The sequence below is a fragment of the Cavia porcellus genome, unplaced genomic scaffold (genome assembly GCF_034190915.1).
Source record: "Cavia porcellus strain 051 isolate PalLab524CR breed Dunkin Hartley unplaced genomic scaffold, mCavPor4.1 scaffold_6, whole genome shotgun sequence".
NCBI lineage: Eukaryota > Metazoa > Chordata > Mammalia > Rodentia > Caviidae > Cavia > Cavia porcellus.
Genome location: NW_026947489.1, coordinates 60,934,754 through 60,957,590, shown reverse-complemented (window position 1 = coordinate 60,957,590; position 22,837 = coordinate 60,934,754). Strand labels below are relative to the sequence as shown.

At 37.7% G+C, this 22,837-nt stretch overlaps 1 protein-coding gene across 4 annotated transcripts in view; it reads left to right on the top strand.

The window, feature by feature from the left end:
- Nucleotides 1-22,837, top strand: part of Lmbr1 (limb development membrane protein 1) — a 142,922-nt gene that overhangs the window by 83,112 nt on the left and 36,973 nt on the right. For all 4 annotated transcript variants that reach the window (XM_003469463.5, XM_063250834.1, XM_063250835.1 and 1 more), the window contains 7 exons: nucleotides 1,378-1,504; nucleotides 2,442-2,510; nucleotides 3,275-3,339; nucleotides 7,404-7,476; nucleotides 18,725-18,805; nucleotides 21,307-21,383; nucleotides 22,003-22,080. In XM_003469463.5, coding sequence (XP_003469511.2) covers nucleotides 1,378-1,504; nucleotides 2,442-2,510; nucleotides 3,275-3,339; nucleotides 7,404-7,476; nucleotides 18,725-18,805; nucleotides 21,307-21,383; nucleotides 22,003-22,080 — 570 coding nt within the window. The remainder of the gene's footprint in view (nucleotides 1-1,377; nucleotides 1,505-2,441; nucleotides 2,511-3,274; nucleotides 3,340-7,403; nucleotides 7,477-18,724; nucleotides 18,806-21,306; nucleotides 21,384-22,002; nucleotides 22,081-22,837) is intronic.

Below are 22,837 nucleotides of genomic sequence, written 5' to 3'. Positions count from 1 at the left end.
CATGTTTGGGCGCAGTATGTTCTGTGATTGCTTCTGTCTCGCCTCCTTGAGTGATGCTGCCTGCCAGCAGAGCTGACGTGTTAAACTGCAAACCTGCTGCTTTCTGGCTCCCTGGTGTCCTGCTGGCGCCCTCACATCTCTGGGAGCATTCCATGTTCCCCAAGGCCAGCCCTGTGGCAAGAAAGTGCCACTTCCTCTCTGAGGCCTTTGTAGAGCCTGGAGCGCTTCTCTGGAGTCATTTCCTTTCTGTGTTGGATTTGCTGAACTGGGATGCTATGGTTAGGTGCACTGTATCCTTGCAATTCATATGTGTAAAAGAAAAGGACCAAATCAGAGTGAGTGCATGTGTTGGATCTTTATAACTTCCATTTTTAAGCTATTGTAATGTGATATGAAAAATATATGATGTATGAGAAACACAGAAATACTTTTTGTTGTGTTAGGTGCTGCCATTACAAAATATCAGTATAAACTTTACATTCAGGTGCAGAAACAGTCACACAATAACTTTTGGGAGTATAAGGCAGTTTCTCTTTTTGTCTTGTAGGAGAATTATTATATTTAAAAGTCTGGCCTCTAGTTTGGTCCTGAGGTTAGAATTTATTTTACATTTAAAACATGTATAATGATTATGTATTATATATTCCAGCTTCATGAATTTATGAAAATTATATCTCATAAAAAAGAGAAACCTAAAATATAAATGAATAAAGGAGAGATGGTAGGAAGCAAGGGAGATTTTGAGATGGACTGTTATAAGGGGAGTGAGAAGACGAGAGGTGAGAGAGGAGGAGAGAAAGGGATTGAGATTAACCAGGGTATCAGGTGCTTACAGTTCTCACAGTAAGCACCGCTCTTCTGTATTGCAAATATATGTGAATAAAAGGAAAAAAAGAGCGCTGTGTAATTGAGATCTGCCTGTGGCATTCATGACGTCGGACTGCGTGGGGGAATAGTTCTTTAGCTGCCCGCTAGAGGGCTCCGGAGGCTGGGAAGAACTGGCGGAATGCGCCCTGCCAGCCAAAGGCACCTTGTACGTGGCCCCACCTGAGCCCTCAACTAGAATCAGAGAAATTCATGAATCAGCTTTCTCTGTGGAAGATATGAGGAAACTAATCAGTTGTTTAAAAAGTGCTGTAAAATATTTTTATGGATAATTTTGAAAACTATTCCAAGCTTAAAACATTTTCTATAATTTTGAAATCTAAACGTAAACTATAATCATTTAGTGTTTTTCTAATAAGTACAAATTTAATTTGATAGTTATAAACATAAATTTTCTTCCCTCTCAGAGATTATTTTATGCTTTCTTATAGACAGAAGTCTAATTGTTTATAAAGGAAAATATTAAAATTTTATCTCCATTACATTTTTCAGGGAATCCGAGCCCGCATTTTGGAGACTCTTGTCATGCTGCTGCTTCTTGCTTTACTGATTCTCGGGATAGTTTGGGTGGCTTCCGCACTGATTGACAACGACGCAGCTAGCATGGAGTCTTTATATGGTATAGATGTCCTTGCTGTAACCAGTGCCTGTCCAGGAGACCATGGGATGGGGCCTAGTTACCTAGGACTTTACATCTTGGTATGCCGAACCCTCAGTGTTAATTCGCAGAGTTGGGAAGTCTTTAAATATATTCAGTAAAGGAAATTAATGTTTGTTTCATATATGCAGAATGGTTAAGTAACAGTTTAGATTTTCTTTTGACTAATTGGCTTTTGCTTTTAACATTCCATGGAGGCATTTTTTTCTTCTGAATAGGTTTTGCAAAAGGTTTATTTCCTGTTCTCATGTTTTAGATCTTTTTATTTTATAATTTAGAAATTAGATGATTTAATTCAGTCAAAATACGCAGTTAACAGCAGCACTTAATACACATTTAATGTACAGTATTTTTTTCCAAATCCATTTTATTTCATGGAGAAAAATAAAATGAAATAAGATAAAAAGAACTAAAACAAAACACATCAATCAGGGAGCAACAATGGTATATTCATTGTGCATTGTCATCCCCAAATCATTTAATCAGAGCATAAGACATCTACATTCAATCGTCTGAACAACACTGGCACAAATCTTTCTCTTCAGTGAACTCAGAGAAGTGGAGTATAACTATCGTTAACTATTTTTTAATATACATATATATTTGTTGTTTCAGCTTCTCACTAATGAGACAATATGATGTTTATGCACGTGTGCATTTTTTATTTCACTAATGAGTATGTTCTCAAGTTGAATCCACTTACCTATAAAAGTTTCCAGTTTATCCTTCTCTTTGGCTGAGTAGTGCTCTGTTGTATAAAAATACATCTTTTTTGTCCATTCCTTAGTCAGTGGGTATTTAGGTTGTTTGCAAGAGCTGGCTATTATAAATTATGCTGCTGTAAACATGGAAATGTGCAGTATTTTGAACTTAATAAAATGTATTTATATTTTTATAGATCTCTGGGAGTTCTACCTGCCCTATTTATATTCCTGTATATCATTGATGGGATGTTTGTTACTTCTCTGTAAGTATTTTTCTGATTTAGTATTGACAGGAAAGTAAAATTGTCCTATATTCTGGAAAATTATGTGAAAGTGTCCTGGTGAGATTCCTTAACAACTTGAAGATTGTTTTGAGTTACCACTATTTTTTTTTATTACTCAAATTTTGATAAACTGAAGGCTTGAAATAATAAAGAATTTTTGTTGTCCTCCAGAGAAAGTCTTTTCCACTGAGTTGGGGAGTGAGAGATACCCTGCTACTCACACACATACACTCAACATGCACATCTGTGTACAACATGTCCTGTATCCACCCTGCTTCCATCACAAGACTCGAGCCTACATAATTACTGGATGGCTTTATTTCAAAACTTGCTTTGTCCTACTTGAGGCATCGCATCCTGTCTCAAGGGTGCTGTGAGGCATAAAACACAGTTCCAAGGATTTAAGTCTGTATGTGTCTATTCTGATTCTCAGTTCTAGTGCAGTCTGCTGTTTTTCTTTTAAGAAAAAGTATTTACTGCTACTCAGCTGCTAGACTCTTCACTATCTCAAGCCTTCTTTCATCTGCACATATCTTTTATTAAATGTGGTAATGCCCAGCCTCCTCACACTGCCTGCTAGCTTCTCTATTGATGAAGCTGGAAAACCCTCTGACAAAGCCCTGGGAGTCTAACTGGGAGACTGAGCACACTTTAAGATCGTGATGCGTGGGTTACTGTGTTTCCCTGTGGGCTGGCAGTCTCTGTGTCTGAGTCTGAGGTCTAGTCTGCTCTCATTCCTGCAGTGTGTACACCAGTGGGCCTCTCCCGCATGTTCACAGTCATGGGTCAATTGCTGGTGAAGCCAACAGTAAGTACTTCATTATAAATTATTTTGTTGGTTAAATGCATATGTTCACACTTGAACATTGCTTAGATGTGAATTAGCACTTAGAAGCAAGAGTATTTTCTTAGGTTTGTCACTCAAATTCTTACTGTTTTTTTAAAAAAAATTCTTGTATTTTTGGAAACTAGATGTTTTTGCTTTTAAAATACAAAAGTCACTTGGGTAAAACTTTGTCTAGCCAATTTTAAGGTAAAAATTGCTCTTATTTACAGGTATTTTAGATATTCATTGCCTTATATCAAATAATAATTTATTGCATCTATACTTTGATTTAATAGAACAGATATGTTCCTGAAAAATGTGTATATTATCTCTTCATTCTTTGAATTATACTTTGCCTTTTGTCTCAGATATACTATCTATTCATTTTTAAATGATTTTCAACTAGTAATTATTCTAATGATTATTCCTAAATTTCTTTGGTCTTTATTTTGTCAAATACTTAATAATGTGAAAATAACTTTTTAGCTGTACCTAGGAAATTTGTTATTTAGATTATTTTCTTGGATTCCCCCTTGCCTACGGACTCAAGTTTGAGCTACTTGCATGCTACAGGCTTTCAGAGACTGGGACCTCCACTGATCCCCACCTAGCATGGCTGCACATCCCCTTCCTGGGTGGCCTCTACCCCTCCAGCGTCTTCTTCGCTGAACTCTAGCAGCATCTGTAGTCACTGAGTCTTGTCTCCCCTCTCTAGGTACATGTGATCAGATGCTTCCTTCCCCTTAGCTTGTATCATTAGCAAAACCAGGCCTCACATCATTTGGGTGGTGGGGGTTGTCTTCCCTTCTGTGGTGATTCATAAGGAAAACACTGAGGAGTGTTACAATGGTAATTTTTAGTAAATGCTTGTTTGAATTTGAAAGTTATGGTTTTTTCATCCTTCTTTTTAAAATAAAACCTGATGTCTTACTTGCTAAATAAATTAAAGCACACTCAATCCAGCATGATGCATGCACAAAGCCTTGAAATTTGCACCCTTCTTAAAAAGATTTTATAATGCTGTGTTTATTTAGTTTCTTCCTGTTTCTTTGTTTTTTTTGTCTTTTTCTCCATGTCCATTTCCTATAGAGATGCTTATGGTTCTGTTTGTGATCTACCATTCAGTTACTACCCTGCTCTGGACCATCTCTCCATTGCCCCTCAACGTCCAATTCTAAGAGACCTATGGTGCTATGTGTTCCATAGTGCTGTGGATTCCTCCTCTGTGAAACCAAACTGTGTATTGATATCTGTTCCCCAAGCTTATTTTTCTCCCAAATATCTCTCTTATTAACAATATCTGCAAAATCCTCAGTTATTTTTGTCTCTTTTTCTCTTCTTATATCCAGTAACAGTCATCAGTTATTGTCTGCCTACCACATGTAGTGATAAACACTTTCATTAGGCACCCAGAATTTTATATGACCCTGAAGAAGACCTGTGAGTGAGGTGGTTGTGTTCTCATTTGCTGGCTGGGTTCACTTCAGTGCAGTAGGTTGGGTAGCGTATCCTAATTCACAGAGTTGTACTATGGGGCCGGTCTGAACCCTGAGGCTAACTCTAGAGGCCAGACTGTGGCGCTCTGCTTGTTCCTCTGCCTCCAGAGCAGTCTAACTGCGTTCTTGTGTCGGGGGCCCTGCATTTTTCCTCATCTGTGTTCTCCTCTGGCTTCCTCTGCTTGCAGTGCTTGCTCTCTTCTTAGTAATACAGGCTCTTGGCGGAGTTCTGCAGCAACCAGGAATGCCCGCCAGACCTTTCTCTCCCCTACTAGAAGTAATCTTTGTGCCTCTGATGTTTTGTAACATTTTAAGACTCAGTTTTGACATTTATTTTAATCCTATAATTAATTTTTAATTAATCTTCTCTCTTCTGGTACCACTCGAGGTCAGGACTGTGCCTTACCTGCATCTAAGCCTGTATTAGTCACAGTGGTTACAAAAGTAGGCCTTTTGGGAGGCTTCTGTTTCTTGGAATACAAAGTGATGATGACAGTCTGTTTCTCACAGTCGTGGAAAGCAAGAGGAGTGATGTTCCCAGGCACTCAACACATATCCCTGTGACATCTCAAGTTGTATCTGTTGTCATAAGTAATTACTTGATAATTTGTACTGTGAGATAAATGTCCATTTGACAGCTAACCATGGTCAGTTTCCATCAAAGCAGCAGAAATGACAAGAAATGATGAGAAAGAATCTTCTTTCATGGCCCACAAAGATAGGGCCCCTGTTACTTATGTGTAGTGACATTGTTGAGGGCTCCTCTACTTTTAATTGTTATCCAGTCAGTCCTGGCAGTGGGTCTCCATCCCTCAGGCCTGTCACTTGTTTTGCCCACATGGCTGGCTTGTTTTGTTGCTGGAGAGGCTTTTCGTTTTTCTTCCTCTCCCTTATCCCCCATAGTTTGAGTATTCTCTGTTGTTACTCTGTTTGTGTTAATTTATTCTTACTGTTTGTTCTCTCTCTTAGGTTTAGGCTTCCCAAAGGTAGAGATAGTATGTTGGCCAGAGATTAGTAGAGTGCTAGGCCACAGGGGACCTCAGGTATTTGTTGAAAGAGTGGAAATTTTTGGATTGCTTGATATAAATTTCACATGAACGGTATAAATTTGAAGCCTGAAAAGGGACCATGTGATTTAAGGCTGATTAGGCAGCTGAATGGGCACATGGATGTATTTTGCTGAGAATAAGATGTTAATATTTGAATGATAGAGAACATTAAAAGCAGCTCTTGACTTCTTTAACATTCTCCCTAGTGCTGGGAAGACAGAGAGACAGAGAGACAGAGAGACAGAGAGAAAGAGAGACAGAGACAGGGAGAAGGAGAGGGAGAGGGAGAGAAAAGAGAGAGAGAGAGATAGAAAGGGAAACAGAGACCATTCATAGAGGGATAGCTGTATTAGCAAAGTGAGAGAGAGAGAGAGAGACCACTCATGGAGAGACAGCTGTATTAGCAAAGAGAGAGAAAGGATTCATAGAGAGATAGCGGTATTAACAAAGCTAGAATTGAACAAATTTAGGTTTTATCACTTTTGAAAATAGTGTAGATAGTACCCATATAACTGGTGATTTTTAGTGAGCCCCCCCCCCCCAAATAGCTTGGTAGTGAATGGCTTATTTATAAACACACCATTTCAGTAGGATTCTGTTGGCTGACTTCTTGGCTTTTTATTTTTATTATTTTTTGGTTCTCAACTTATTTTTAAAATTATAACCTTGAACCCATATTAATTGTACACATTATGGGGATTACTTTGATATTTCTGTGCATGCATATGTCCTACATTGGTCATGTTCATGCTGAATGGTTTTTATGATTCCATTTATGGAGTACCTCTAGTATATAATGATGAAGGTTCTGCACATGACTGATGTACTTTGCAGATTTCTTGTCATGTGTCATTGACTACACAATTGGCCTAGATTAGATAATCTATTCCTTTTATCTCAAAAATAGTGGCTGGGGCATAAAGATAGCTCTTTCTTTCTTTCTTTTAAGCTTTTTGGCTATTTAAAATTTATGCATTTGTTTGCCATTGAGAAATTTGGAGAATTTTTTATTTTAATCCTTTAAGCTTAAAAGATACCCAGTTTATCTGGTAGTACAGTCCTATAAACCCAGCATTCTGGGAGGTTGAAGCAAGAGAATCACAAGTTCAAACTCAGCCTGGGCAACTTAGTGAGACTGTGTCACACACACACACACACACACACACACACACAAAAATAAAAAGGGGGGGAGAACTAGGGCAGTAACTCAGTGCAAAGGCCATGGGTTCAACTACTGTTTCCCAGTCCTTAATTTAAATATATGTAGATTTTCAGATAATCAAGTTTTGATGTTTAGTTATATATTAAAATAGGAAAATATTAAATATAAACTCAGGAAAATATACTTAATTATGAAAAATAGTTCAAACATTTTTATGTTGAGTTCTTAGTTATTTCAGTGAATACAGTATCTAAAATGATAGACCAAGTAACCTAAACATTTTTATAAGCACAGAGTTTGTAATGTTACATTATTGAATAGTTTTATCCTTAAATTTAGATTCTTGAAGACCTGGATGAGCAAATTTATATTATTACCCTAGAGGAAGAAGCACTCCAGAGGCGGCTAAATGGTATGTGTATATTTAGACCAGGCTAAAAGAAAACTATTTTAATCAAAAGAGACAAATAATTGAAGGGGAAAAAAAAAATCTAAACCTCCCAGAGACTTAAGGGTAACAAAGAACTTTCCTGTGAAAGGGTTTGCTTAGAGTCTGCTAAGGATGAACTATGACCAGCAGGACTAGCTCCCACTGAGACTGCGGCCGCTGGGTGCCAGCAGACCTCCACCACCAGCTCTGCAGACACTTGCAAGTGCAGAGACGCAGCGCTCAGGCCTGTGCTGCATTTCCTGTGTATTTGGACCTTAAGGGAAGTATTGCAGGTTTCTTTGGCACAGAGGGGCCAAATGTGCCAAACTGTCATTTAGCAACCCTTTTGTTTGGCAGTATTGTTAATTATCAGAGTTAGCATGTCGAAGATTGTTTAATTTTAAGTTACTGATCATTTTTGCCTCCAGTGAAGAAAAGAGTAATGACATAATTTAATAGAGAAATAACATAGTGTAGGTAAATTAATTTGCAGTAATTTTCACCCTGTACTTTTTTATACAATCTTTAAGAAAAGCGTCAGAAAGGAACCATCCCTCACCAAAATCGGGTTATTATATTTTCAGAATCATAATTTTAAAGATTGCATAATTTTAAAGTAGGTATAAAGTAGTAAGTTATATTAAATATGGACTATTGAGAAATAGGAAATGTCTTTCTTTAATTGCAAGCAATACATTAATCCAAAAGAGCTGATAAAATTTACAGCTTTGTCCTCAAATCAAAAAATTCCAGTTTGTATCTGTTCTAGAGAATTTTTTTGTGGGGGATACTGGAAATCAAACTCAGGGCCTTAGGCTTGCCAGGCAAACTGTGCTTCTGAGTTATATTTTGTTGGTAACATCATTGTAGCGGTTGATACACTGTGTCAACTTGAGAAGTTTAAGCAGTTCAGTAGGGGCCAGGGTCCTCACCTTGTAAACACCCTCATCCTGCACAAGAGGAGGGCACTGAGATGGTGTGAGTGCCACACACACCAAGAGCGGACAAGCTGTGTACAGTATGAAGGAGGGAGAGAGGCTTGCTCTCCCTCCTTTCTGCTCATGTCATTTTTGCCATCTTCTGCTGCTGTGAACTGTTGCCCCTCACCAAGCCCTCCTGTCTTGGAACCACCTGATTGTAGACCGAAACCTACACAAAGCTAAATAAAACTTTGCTTCCTTAATTTTGAGTGTTGAATATTTTGTCCCAGCAGAGAGAGATAAGTAACTAAGCCAATCATGTACAGATAACTTTAGAACTGGAACTATATATCTTTTATTCTTCTAACTTTATTAAAGCTACTTTAATATTTAAGCTTATTTAATGTCAGCATTAAAAACTGTAGTCCACAATGTTAGTTTTATAAAATTTTGTTAAAGTAGTAGATATTGAAATTAATTTGTCTCATGTAGAAGAGCATTCCTGAGTTGCAAAAAGTAGGTGTCAGTCTGCTTCCTGTACTGTGGGATTATGTTTTTGGCTGAGGTACATGCTGTTTCTGTCTTGCAGAACAGAAAATGGAAAATACGGTGCTTTATGAATTAAATGATTTGCATTAAGTCTAATCAAAGTAAAATGTAGCCTGTTCTTTTCCCATCCTGCAGGAAGGAAAGTTCCTTTTAGAACCCATTTCAGTCCTTTGACTTAAGATAGTTCATTATTTGTAAAGAAACTGAAGGAGAGGTACTTTCTAGAGAGGAAACCAAGCTTAAAAACATCCCAATCAGTATAGGAGATGGCTTGGGTTCAGACAAGATTGGGGGTTTTAGAGTGCTAGGTGTTTCATTGTCGTGGTCAGCCGCGCAGCCATTTGCAGCTGTTCTGGTGGCAGGTTGTCCTTAGTCTCTTCAGGAACCCTCCTTAGTGTTGATTATTATGATTTTGCTGTTTGCTGCTGATCAGCCTCTGTGGATGACTTCAGGTACAAAATAATAGGCTAAGCAGTGTATGCTTGTTATATAAATGACTACAGCAAAACTGACATTGTGACCAGTGGATTAAAGATTGTGAGCTTCAATAGCATGCACTGATCAGTATGTGCTGAGGAACAAGATGCAAAGAGAGCAACGTTTCATGATTTACTGGTTTTAAAGAAAGTGCAGAAAGAAGTTAAGTAGGATAAACCATTTCTATGGATTTTATTTAATCCAGAATTATGGCAAATGTATGTTGTCATAACAATTATTTAAATTTTAAAACAAAAAGGAAGTTGTATTTTTTTACCCTTGTATTGAAAAGAATTGCAGAATGAGAGTAAAATACTTTTAAAAATATGCGTTATAACGCTAATTCATCACAACATGCGGGGTGGTGTTTTGCTAATTGCATGCTGTGTGTGTCAGGCTGTGCAGTGCACAGTATGGGAGCTGTGGGAATGTGTATGGTTGCCTTCCAGCTCAGTTTCACATCACCTGAAAAACATGGTAGCCGAACAATGACAAGAGGTGGTTACTGTAGGAATCACACTAATTTTTTTCAAGACAGTGGCAGTGTAGCTTTTGGCAATTATTATGTGCTGGGAATTAAATTTTCATGTCCCATTTAAAAAATAACAGTGTGGTGGGATGGCCCACTGTGATTTTCCTCTTGTTCTTAATTGACATTTTGTGGTGCCCTTGGTTTAAGACTATTAATATTGTTACTATTTCATAAAATATTTCAATAAAATGAAGCAAAACTGTGCACTGCACTGTTGATTTAGAAGCCATGCTATCATCCACCTGCCGCTGCTATCTCCACTGTGTATGTGACCCATGTTCTCAGCAGCAGATGCAGTGCAGATGAACCACGGCACTGGTGTTTCAGGATGTGGAAGAAGGAAGGGTAAGAGCGTAGCGAGACACATGAAAAAGAAGGCAGGCACTCAAGCGTTGGGAGGGGCTCATGCAGCGCCATCTGGTCAGCTGGAGGCATGGAGGGCTCTGTGTCCCCGCCTCCTGTCCGGTCTCTCAACTGTGGGACTCTGGGTGCCCTGTGTGGTGTTCAGGCTCCTCATTTCTCTGTGTTCCACTTCTGATGCAGTTTTCCACTTTTCTCTGGTGCCATATTTTCTGCCTGTGCCATTTAGAACTGAGAGCCCCTAACAAACATTGCTGGATTTTCAGTTTTTTGGTCAAAGAAACGTGGCTTCCAACAGCACCTTGGCACTGCCCAGAACCCTCTTGTGTTGGACTGTGTTCTTCCCAGAGTGCTCCCTGCTTCTGGGGTTCTGGTAGATGTCCTCTTCTTCCCCCAGTGCTCTCTAACCCTTGGACTCAGTACTACCTCCTGTGCTGGCCCTGCCCTCTCTTCTCTCAGGCTGCCTCACCCCCTTTCTTGACCCCTTGCTTGAGTTCCATTAGTGGTGTATCCCTGCTTATGTCCTTCCCAGCACTCTGGGCAGTTCCTTGCTCTGTCTAGCTGCTGCTTTGTGTGCCTGTGACGGAGCCAGGCCTTGCCCTCATCAAGGACTCGAGTTTTTGTATGTCTCCTGTCGGATCACACCCTGACTGCCACCTGTGCTTCCTCACACCTGTCATGCACTCACTCGTGCAGTGCTCGTCCCCTGGGGTTCTTAGATCACAGACCCAGCTCTCTCTGGCAAGCCTCTCAGCTCCTTCCTGCCAGCCTTTCTTCATTTGCTCTCACCATGTAGCTGCTGTTCAACCTTGATTTGCATGGCTGATAGTTCAAGTCTGCTTTAGATTCTCCTGGGTGATGTTTCATTCTTCAGCCCTTCACCTTTTTCATCTCAGCTGCTACATTGTTTCTCATTTTCTGGAGAAAATGTTTCCAGAAAATGGTTCCCAGCTGGTCCACCTCCACACCACTGTCCTCTTGCATGCTGCCTCTTGTCCTTCTCCCTGATTCGGGGAGCTGACTTTGACCGTTTTGTGCTCTGCTGCATGACTGGTCCACAGACATATGCTCTGCTGTTTCCAGAGAGCTGTGGGTTCCATCTTACCTGTCAAGTGTAGCTCTGCCAAGTTTCAGAGAGCTGTAAGAGGTGGGTTCTCATGGGTGCAGCTCTGGCTTTATGCTGCTTATTTTTGCTTCTGGTCCTCTCCAGACTGCTGTTGTCAGACTGGCCTGTGACTCCATAGTCCTCATGTTACTCTCTTTCCTCGTTGAAATATTTTTTATTCCACTTGGTTTTCAGTTTTTCAGTTCACTCTTTCTTTCTTTGTCTTTTTGAGACAGGGTCCCACTGTGCAGTTAAGGCTGGCTTTGAGCTCACTTTGTAGCCCAGGCTGGTCTGGAACTTACAACTGCTAGGATTACAGGAGTGCGCCACCATGCCTGGCTTTAGTTCACATTTTCTTGTTCCTTTTATTATTACTTTAGATGGAGTTATGCTATATTATCCAGGTTAGCTTCTAACTCACGAGCCTCCTGTCTCTGCTTCCCAGAATAGCTGGAATGTCAGAAGTGTACCACCATGTCCTGCTCCCTTTAGAGGCTTATCACACACTTAATATCTTTTCCTAGACTTAACAGCCTGCTTCTTCTCAGTCTGTCTACTGGATTTCCTGTGTCCAAAGCTGCTTTAGCCTGGCTTGCCTTGTGCCTCAGTACTTGCCCTTGGCTGGTTGCACACACTCCCTTGTTAACTCCTCTGGTCTCGTGTCATTAAATCCTGTCTGTAAGCTCATGATCTGTGCTGAGTTTGAGGATCCAGCTGTTAAGTAGTTAGTTGCACCTGGGCGTTCAGTAGACATTTTGAACATCACCAGCCAGATCAGCTCATGACCTCGATCACTTCTCTGCAGGTGGCAGATCATCTCTCAGGTGATAGCTAAGTGGTCTTGTTCCCTTCTACTCAGATCCCTTCAGCAAGCTTGTTTCTCTAGCTTTAGGGAAACTCTAGAACCTGAACGTGCCTGACACTGCCTTGTACCACCTTGGTTTGAACAGCTGGCACCTCTTGGTGAAATTTCACAGGAGCTTCTTGTTTCTTTCATGTATGACTTTGGCCTTGTGAATCAGATCTCACTTAGTGCCTCATAGCTGTCCCCCCACAGGACCACTTGCTCCCTGGGGGTGTTTATACTGTTTCTTTACCAGGTCCTGGCCTCAGAACTTCTGTCTTAGTCTTCCCAAACTTTGGGTTTTCAATCCATGGCACCAGAGCAACATTCTAGCCTCCTAACTTATCACTGTTACCTGTAGAAACTATACAGGCACAGACACTCCCCAGGGTCTGGGGTGGGTCAGTTTTCTTCCCTGCTTTGCCCTTGATTAGCTTACACTGCTGATGGGGTAGGATGGTAGCAAATATATCCTCTAGGTAAGATAGTAGATAAAACACACAGACAGAGAACTGCCATTTCACCATAGGAATGAGGAAAAAGGGTGAATTTGGTGAGAAGCTAAATGACAGTCTCTTGAGAGTGTGTAGAAAGGCTACAGAGGGTTAGGGGCAGAGGGGGACACCCATGCTGGAACAGAAATGGGGTGGTTTCCCTGCTGCTGTGGCCACAAATAGGAGCAATCAAGAACCATTTCTACTTCAAGACCCTGAACAAGAGCTCAACAGAAAGTCCCATTACATTAATTGTAGAAGAGAATCTTTTGTAATTCCTTCCCAGTGTTGAGGATACATATATCATTAACATGTTTAGATGTTTAAGTAATGCAACAGTGTTAATTGAAATAATTAGCTTTCGTGTGTGTAGCCTATGGGTATACCGGGTAACTTTAGAAGTACCATAATGAATGGAAATTATTTTTTGTTGTTTAAGTTCAAAACCTCCACAATTCTTTTAATGTAATTTATTTTAAAATATTGTAGCCTTTGAACTTAATTCAACTCAATTTTGTTAGATACTATTTTCATCTTCATGATAAAAATTGAGTGTATCATTTTTGTAGCAATTACTTTACTGCTTGGTTCTAATCATCTTAAAAAGCCTTTCTCATTGAAACCTGTAGTATTCTAAAGAGCACAGAAAAGGTAGTTTTTTCATTTTTGCTGAGTACCAGGTTGCAATGCCTTTGTATCCTGAAAAATCCAGGTATTAAAACAAGAGGACCTTTCCTATCCTACCTTTCCAGGAACTTGGTGATCTCTCAACAGCTCTCAGGCCATTGTTGGTCCTTGAGTCTTGCTGCTTATGACTGAGTTGAGATTGTAGAGAGTTATAAAAATGTCATGGCTTGGTGCTGCTTCTGGCTAGTGTGTCCATCAGAGGTGTTTCCCTCTGTCATGGCAGCATGGTGATGGTCATGGCTTACCCATTGTTCTTCATGTAGCACACTTACAAGGAAGTTCTCTTCAGATTTTATCACACTCCTTTGCACTACTTGGCTTTCTCTGCATTCCTCTAGGTTCTAGCAGTGGTTGTAATAAGAATATGATGTATGTTCGCATCACTGAAAGGAGACTGATCACATACTTTTCAGACCTGGGCCACTGTAGTCAGCCTGATAGTGATAAAACGTCAGCAAAAATCATTTGCATATGAGGGGCTACAGCAGTGATAGACGTCTCATTATAATTTATTCAGCTTATTGGGCCCTTCACTAATTACTTGACCATGAAATGTGGCCTGAACAAGTTACTTATCTCAGCTGAACTGAGGTTCTTGTGAGAGCTATAAGCTATTCTAATGTGAGTGGCTGAGGAATGTTTTGCAATAATGAAGTAGAATGGGAGTCAGTATCATATTCTGTGACATCTAAAGAAGTTGTATAAAAATGATTCACATTTGTTTAAAAGAAGATAAATTTAATATTCATGAGCTAGTTTTTAAAGCACAATTGACAGGAATTGTAGTGTTGCTAATAGTGTATATAAGTCTGAAGGTTGAAGAATGATCTTAACTTCTTACTAAGTTTAAGTTTACTGTGCTTATATCTAAAATAGAGAAAAGTCAAACTATTACTTTAATTTTACATAGCATAATATAATATTCCTAAAGCTGACTGTTTAATTTTTCTGTCTCCCTTGCAGTCATTAATAATGTAAGTACATTTGCATTTTCGTAATTGTGTTGTCAGAAGGTTTTTTTTTTTTTTTTGTCTTTTTCGTTTTTATCGGTACCGGGGATGGAACTCACGACTGCCTGCTTGCAAGGCAGGCGCTTATGCCGCTGAGCTAAATCCCCAGCCCCCGTGTTGTCAGAAGTTTTACATTGCTAGGTTCATAATTAGCCATTTTTCTGTGGCTGTGTCAGAAATAAATAGAAACTATTATTTTAATAAATATTAGCATCATGAATGGAATAGACATACAAAGAATTTCTGTCTCCTTTGTAGGTACCAACAGCATTGCTTCCCCCCCCCCCCCGTAAAATAGACACTTCAGAGATTTGGGGTGCAGTTTCAATTTATACATGCTTTCTGGGGGATAGCAAGGTCCATCTGGTGGGGCATAAGAGACTATTTGATCTAGAGTTATTAAGACTCTTGGGCTAGAACAACAAATTTGTTTGCCTGTGTGATTGGAAATAACAGTACTTGAGTGATCTTCCATTCTTGAGGATAGAGATCACATTGGTCAAGTCATTTTTTCTAAAAGTTATAAAAATAAGATTTTCTAACCAAACTTGTTTTGGTTATATGCTTACTTAAAAAATTAAATATAAAAAGAATTTTTCTTGTAGGGGCCTGATACAGTATTTATTATGAGTAAATTTAGGATATTGCATTAAGATATTGAATTGTTTAGAGAGATAATTTTATTGCATCAAATTATTTGAATTATTTATATATCTAATTGATAGTGTGCATTTGTTTTAAAAATACAATTTATATTTTAAATTCAAGAATTAGCGTCTGTCTTTTAACATATGAAGGCTGTTGTATGCATTGTTTCTGTCTTTTGTATGAAGAAAAGGCATAGTTATTGAGGAAGTGCTGGACTTTCGGAAATTGTTATCTTGGAAGCAAAATATTTTCAATACCACATTAGTTTTTCAGCTTAAGAATAAAGCTAGGAAAATTTGCCTTCAGCTATTAGTTTTCCTGAATCCAAAGAGATGGGTGGGGCAGGATCAAAAATACTTACTTGATCAAAGTTATTGGCTCTGAAGGTATTCTTACCTATGTAAGAAAGATGAAAGGTATTGTTTTTATTGCATGCTAGTAACAGTGTAATTTCGAACTAATTGGTGTTGAACTGCCAATCACCTGGGGGAATGCAAATAGATACTCTTACAATTTCCTTTGAGGTCGTGAAATCCTATGTCGGGGCTGGAAGAAAAACAGAATAATACCGTTAAATTGACCTTAAATGAGCTGCTTTGTGGTTTTGTTGGAGAATCCCTTTTTATTTTTTATGACTTGTCTAAACAGGTTTTGTCTACCAATTTGACTTATTGACTAGACAGTGCTGACATTGAACATTTTAGATTTGTAAAAATAATCGTTTCCCAGTTTTGATGATATTTTCATTTCTTTGGTACAGCTTAAATACTATCCAAGTATTTGTTTGGAGCGTGTCATACTTTCTCAAAACTACTCTTTCCTTCTGATCACTTATATAATGAAACATTCTGTACTACAAAAGCTTACATTTTCACTTAGGTATTTAATATATTACTATGTAACAGAGGATGGTAATGTCCTTGAACACTGTATTATTCTAGAAAAATCTAGTCATTTAAGAAAAGGATGGTTTACTTCAGGACAGTAGGAGTGTAGTTTTGATTTTTGTATGCTAATCAGTATCTACTAAGTACTCATTGTGTGGCTAGAGTTGGGTCACCTGAAATAAAAGCATTTCAGAAATGTCACTTCAGTATTTTCTTTTGAAAAGTCATACATTGAATGGTCTAAACACTTGTATTGCGCTTTGTAAACATACCCCAAAGTAAGCATTTATGTCTTTTCACTTAATTTCAAATTGGCATCAGGACTATTGTCTATTCTGATACCCATTTCCTTTCAAAATCCCAAATACTCACCATATTAATTTTTCTAGCTTGGGCACTGGTTACTAGAATAATACTTTATGAGTACAGAGAATGAAGTGTGTATGGTTTTTAAGTAATGAAATGTAGGTATTAAATGAGTGATAATTACTGATATACACTATATAATTTATAAGAATTGGGATTAAAAAGTAAAATATAACACTTTTGTATTGTTTAAACTTTGATTCAGAGACATTTGGAAATCTTACATTGCTATATCATTTTATCTGAATCTCCTAATTATATGAAAATGTCCATTAATTTTGTAACTCAATTGCTTTTCCTTTTGGTTTGGTTGCCAGAAATTTAAAACTAGATTTGTAGTCCAAGTTTAGCAGCTTGGAGTCACATTACCTGAGTATCTCTGTACTATCTTTACTCCCACTTTTTTGAAAATATCAATTATATATTAACAAGTAAAATGATTAATGAGCTCTGAAAATACTGTAAAACATTTCTGTGCATTTGAGACTTCAGGTTCTCTAAAAGAGAGGGTATTAGGTTTCTTTCTTTTTTGCAGTGGGAAATGAGAAAAGAGATGCAAAAGGATAAAGGCCACTTCTATTTCTAGAAATGTGTCTATGTTTTGTGATTCCCCAAGGCGGCTTTGGAAAGGGGCTTCTGAGTTTCCTTAGTGCTGCAGGGTCTGTCTGGTCCTACTGAACTTCTTGTATTGGACTGAATTCTTTCAGTCTTTCCCTTGAGAAGGGATCACTGTTTACACCTGCTTCTTTCTTATAGTCAGTTTTTCTCAACTGTTGGTCTGCGGTCCCCAAGAATAGGAATTTCTGAACCTTCCAACTGATTTGTTACTGTTTGAAAGGCTAACCATGTGTGAATAGCAGCAGACAGAGAAGGCTTGCTACTCATTTAGGGGTCTCTTCTTCTGGGTTCCAAGGGCAGCAGGCAGCCCTGACTGTTCTTGTTTTCTGGCTTCCTCAGCTTTCCTTCCTGTAAGCTTTCCTGTTGGTCTAATATTGCTCAAATTTCTTTTCTGGTTTGTATCGAGTCAGTTTCATTTGCTTATAACCAATGAGATAGATGTTAAACCTCAAATATAGGTTGATCTGGATAAAAGACAAGAAAAGGAATAGTAAAAAGAAAGGTGCATGTATGTAAATAAACAAACAAGACAAATGAAAATGAAAAGTAGAACTTAAAGTCCAAAAAGCAGAATTTAAGTTGTAGAACATTAGCGATAAAGGGAATCATTATATCATATGATAAAAGATATGACTCATAGGAAGATGTTAGAGTCTTAGCGGTATAACAACAAAGAGAAAGCATAGACAAAAGAAATTCATAATGACAAAACCTTTTTAAAAACTGAGGAAATATAATCAAAGTATAGCTTTATTGGAGGTTTCAATTTATGTTTCAGACTTTAATGAATAAAACTGAATGGGATACGATATACAAAACCATTAGAGAAACAAGCAAAAATATGAATAAGGAGATTCCATGTGATAAATATAAAACAATCACATTTAGCGAAATGCATATGAAAGTAACAATCAGAAAACATTTTTCACTCATCATATTGGAAAACATTGTTAGGTTACCCTATCCAGTGCTAGGGAAAATACTGAAAACTAGGTACTTTCAAAAGCTATGAATAGAAATTTAAATTATTACAGTAAATTATAATATTTTGGGAATGTAACCTTTAAATATCTCTTAAAACTAAAAATGCTTCCACCCTTTCACTTGTCTGAATTTTGGAACTAATGGATATAAATACAAGAATGTTTATTGCATCCTTGTTTGAAGTGCCAGATAATTGAGGAAAATCTGAATAATCACAAGAGGAATACTTCTGAGTAAAACTTGCGCATCAGGTTATGGGAAGTTATTCACTATTGTGGAGTTGGGCCCGTCTGTTAGTATGGAGGCATCACTGGCACGGAGAACAAGTGGCCAAGTAACATGTCCGATTGAATTCCATCTATAAAATACATCGTGAGACATGTGTGTGCATAAATTTGCACATGAGGAAGGACATGAGTATATCAGCCACACTGGTGACAGTTGTCTCTTTCAAGAGATGGGGGAGAAGAGGACGTGAATTCCATTTCACTGTGTGGAGGAAGTGTGTAATGCTTTTGTAATCAATCAAGAACTTTACCAACTTAAAAAATCTTCTTGGAGCAGTTTTTAATGCTTAAGGACATGGTTTTAAATAAAGTTGTGGATATAGTTTACTATGAACCATGGCAGTGCTTATTTTGTTCTCAGTAATCTGAATGTGCAAAGTTATTTATTTTTCAATTAGAGGATTACCTCTTCAGTAGGGTTAGGGGCTCTGTTTTAATTCTAAATATTTTTGTATTGAATAGGGACGTCTTCATCAGTGGAGTACGACATGATGGAGTTGGAACAAGAACTTGAAAATGTAAAGACTCTTAAGACAAAACTAGGTACTATACTTTTTTTTCTTGGTGTGTTTGTTATTAAAGACCTCACTATAGTCTGAAATATTAAAAAGTTTATGAGACCTTAATGTTCATTGATAAAGACTATTTTTGTTTTAAGGAGAGACTGTTTATTCACATTTAAATCTTGTGTTTATACAGAATGACTTTTCAAAGATGGTAATATTCAGAGGTGTCGCTCTCCTATTTGTTTTTACTTGCTTCTTTCTGTTAGATAATCTCCCATACTTTCAGTGTATCTTGTTTCTATCTGCTTTTTAGGACCCTCTTTACCATTGGTTTGGTGATTTGATGATAATATGCATTGGAGTGCCTCTTGTTCTTTGCTTCATGGAGTCTCTTAGATCTGAGAGTTTATATTTTTCATCTTATTTGGACAGTATTTGGCTATTGAGTTTTTGTTTTTGTTTTTGTACAGGGAATTGAATTTGCCAGGCAGGTGCTATGCCACTGAGCTATATCTCTGGCCCTGGCCACTAACTTTTGCAGCTGTTTTTTACTTTTGCCACTGTGCCACTCTTGGGGATTTCAGTTACATGTAGCTTGAGCCCATAGTTCCAGGATGGTAGGATGATTATTGTAAAGTCTCTTTCTCTTTCATTTTGAATAGAATCGTTGTCATTTCCACTGCTCTTTTTGCATGTGTAATGGGGCTTCCATTCCATTGAGTGTGATTTTTTCAGATAGTGTAGTTTTCATTTCTAAGAAGTATTATTCGGCCTGAATACTTTCCTGCCTCTACTTAGCATATCAATCTATGCCCTCCATCTTTTTGAAAAAAAAATGGAATACAGTTATGATAATGCTTTAACATTTTAATCTGGTAATTCTAGTACCTGTGTTAATTCTTAGTAGTTTTGATTGATTTCCGTCCTTAGTGTTGGTTGCATTTTGTGTTGCTTTGCATGCTGGTCAGTTGTAAGTTTTTCCTTGTTGGGTGCTGATGTTTTATATTTCTGTAAGTGAGGCACTTTGCTTTACAGTGCAGTTCACTTCCTTGGAAAGAGCAGTGTTATCGGGTTGGACCTCAGGACTGTTTAGGCTAAAAAGGGCAGGCCTGTGTCTGGCGACAGTTGTCCTCATTTCCCTCTCGCTGGGTAAGGCACCATTCTTGACCCTTTGTGGTTGTCAAGTGCTATTCCCTCCTGTTTTTTTGTGTTCTTTCCTCAGGCATGTCTTGTTTCCTCACATGGCTGAGCTGGTCATTACTGTGAATGCTCCAGGATGACTTTTGCCCATCCTGATAATTCTCTGGGCCACAGTCTTCTTTCTGTACTTTGCTGCAAACTTCAGTTGATTTAGACTCTTCAGACTGCAGTTTCATGTCCTGGACTCAGTGGTCTGGCCTCTGCTTGGGTTCCTCCTGACTGAATGCTAGACTTTGCTAACATGCAATTGTAGCCACAAGATGGTACTTTCTTTTTATTAGCAGTGTTTGTTTGGCTTCTGCTAGGCACATAGAACAGGGACATAGCAGCTTAGTCTGTTTGGGCTTCTGCTCTGTCCATTTCCAGTTTGGCATTAATCTTAGTGTAGGGTTTTCCCTTGGTCTTAACGGCAAGTCTGGCTGTTATGCGCAGGCTTCTTAATGAACTCGTTTATAACTGTTCGAGAAACTGGATTCTGAATGAGCTTTGCAGAGCTTCTCAGTTGTGTTTCTGCTTTTCCCAGCCTCAGCTGCTGAGGCCTCAGGGGGAAAGAAGCCACTTTGCTCTTTCTTCTCTCTGTGATTATCACGCCTTGAATTCTGGCTGTTTTGGTAGCCTCAAACTCCAATTTGTCTCTCTGGCCCTATCATGTTTGCTGAATGTTTTTTTTTTTTTTTTTTTTTTTTTTAAAGCACCCTTGCCTTTGACCTACCAATTTCTGCTTGATCTCTCAGTCTGGGATCTATGCCAGCTACATACTAGAACATACCTTGCAGGGAAAAGTGTCACACTGGGGGACTGAACTCCACCATTTTGTAGAAAACAACCCCTTAATTTTTATAGTGTTGGTAGCTCTGTGATATCTTAATAAAGTCTTTTTTTAAAGCTTAAGTCATTCTTAGTGGTTCTTAGCGTGTAGCGAGCTGTGGTATGGGGCAATCTGTGGTGGCTGTAAGTGGAGGTTTGCTTTCAACCTTTACGTCCTTGCGACATGATATTAGATATCTTATTCATGTCACTTGATTCCTTCCGATGTGTAACTACATTCATATGTACATCTTCACCAAATACAGTTACTTCTGTATTTTCACAGAAAGCCGCATATCAATAATAAGGTTTCCTTAAAAACTTTATTGTCTTTACAGAGCTGAAATTTAAGCTTCACAGGATTGTCCTGTTAATGTAACAAACTGATTTTCATGATTTATGGAGAAAAATGGGTAATTCGTTTTTCAAAAAAATTGCATTAATATTTGTAGCATAATGGGATGAAAACATGAATCAGGAGAAAACTTTTGGAAATTACTGAAATTTTTATTTTGTTTTTCCTTCTATTAGAGAGGCGAAAAAAGGCTTCAGCATGGGAAAGAAATTTGGTGTATCCTGCTGTTATGGTTCTACTTCTTATTGAGACGGTAAGATTTTATTTGCCTATTAAATAAACCATATTATATTTTTATCTGCTTTAGCATTTGAGTAAGGCAGCTCTGTTAGCTAAATGATTTCCAGTGAACTAGTTTTCTTTCAACAGAATTAAAATCCATCCATGCTTTTACTTGTAAAAATTCAATAGAAAGAAATGGAAATGAATGGCAATTAGAAAAAGTCCTCAAGATGATCTGTTTTCTCATAAAAGCATAAAATTCAGGATTTGTTCCATTTAAAATTAGGAAAGATAGGGTATTGCAGATACTGTGCTTTAAAGGCTATAAAAACTGCCTTAAGAAGTTAATGCTGATAATATTTTACTACTTTTGAAGTGTGTGCAGTTGTGGGTTCCAGTTGGTGAGACTACTTAGTAAATGGATCTATTTTACCATCTTTTGTCACAAGCTTTGAAATTTTAATAATTTCTTGGAATTTACTTTAGAGTTTTTATATAGTTTATTTACTTAGCTCTGTATGTAAAATTTTGATCTTGACTGCTTTTCTTTTATTCTGAAACATGCTTTGTTACTTAGACTTTAGTATTTGTATATTGCCAAAGAAATCTTTGGAGTTGAGAGCTGACACTTTGCTTTTTTTGTGTTGTAGTCTATCTCAGTCCTTTTGGTGGTGTGTAACATTCTTTGCCTATTGGTTGATGAAACAGCAATGCCAAAGGGAACAAGGGTAAAGTAAAATGCTTTCGGAGGTTTTGCTTTTTACATTTCTTCATACATATACCTGTGTGTTTCAAGTAAGTGAATGCAAACACTACCTTTTTACTTGTATATACTTCACGTTGTATGAATACCTTAAATAATGTCTTTTCATAAATAATGTTCATGAACTGTAATTTTTTTTACTTTGGATTACTATGGCCTTTTTTTCAAGTATATGAATTTTTTCCTGATTTTGTTTCAGAGTTGTGATTCTCTAAGACAATGCATGCTTTAAAATAGAGATATATTTAAAAAGTATATCTCATCGACTTAGGGTCCTTATAAAGTCCTTATAAAGGACTTATGCTTCAGAAGTATCAAACATTTGATGAATGTATATCAAATATAGTTATTAGAGTAGACTTGGTTGTTCTTTTCATGCATTAAAATTTTTTCTCCTTTTTTTATGCCACTGAGCTAAATCCCCAGCCCAATTTTTTCAGTTAAAAATTGATTTTACTAAATTTTATGAATTAGCCTATTTGAATGTATTTTTATATAAAAGATAGTTACCACTGAATATTCATCTCTGACACACTTTTTTTTTATGTTTCTCTATAAAATTTTGGATACTTAAAATGGCATTTACATTTTGACACTTTGTTATGTTTTCCCTAAGTCAGCAGCTTTTGCATTCTGCATAGCAATGACTTTAAAACTGTCCAGACTTACGATTCACTTGTCTCTCTCTGAACCAGATGATAGTCTTTTTCTCTCATAGAAAA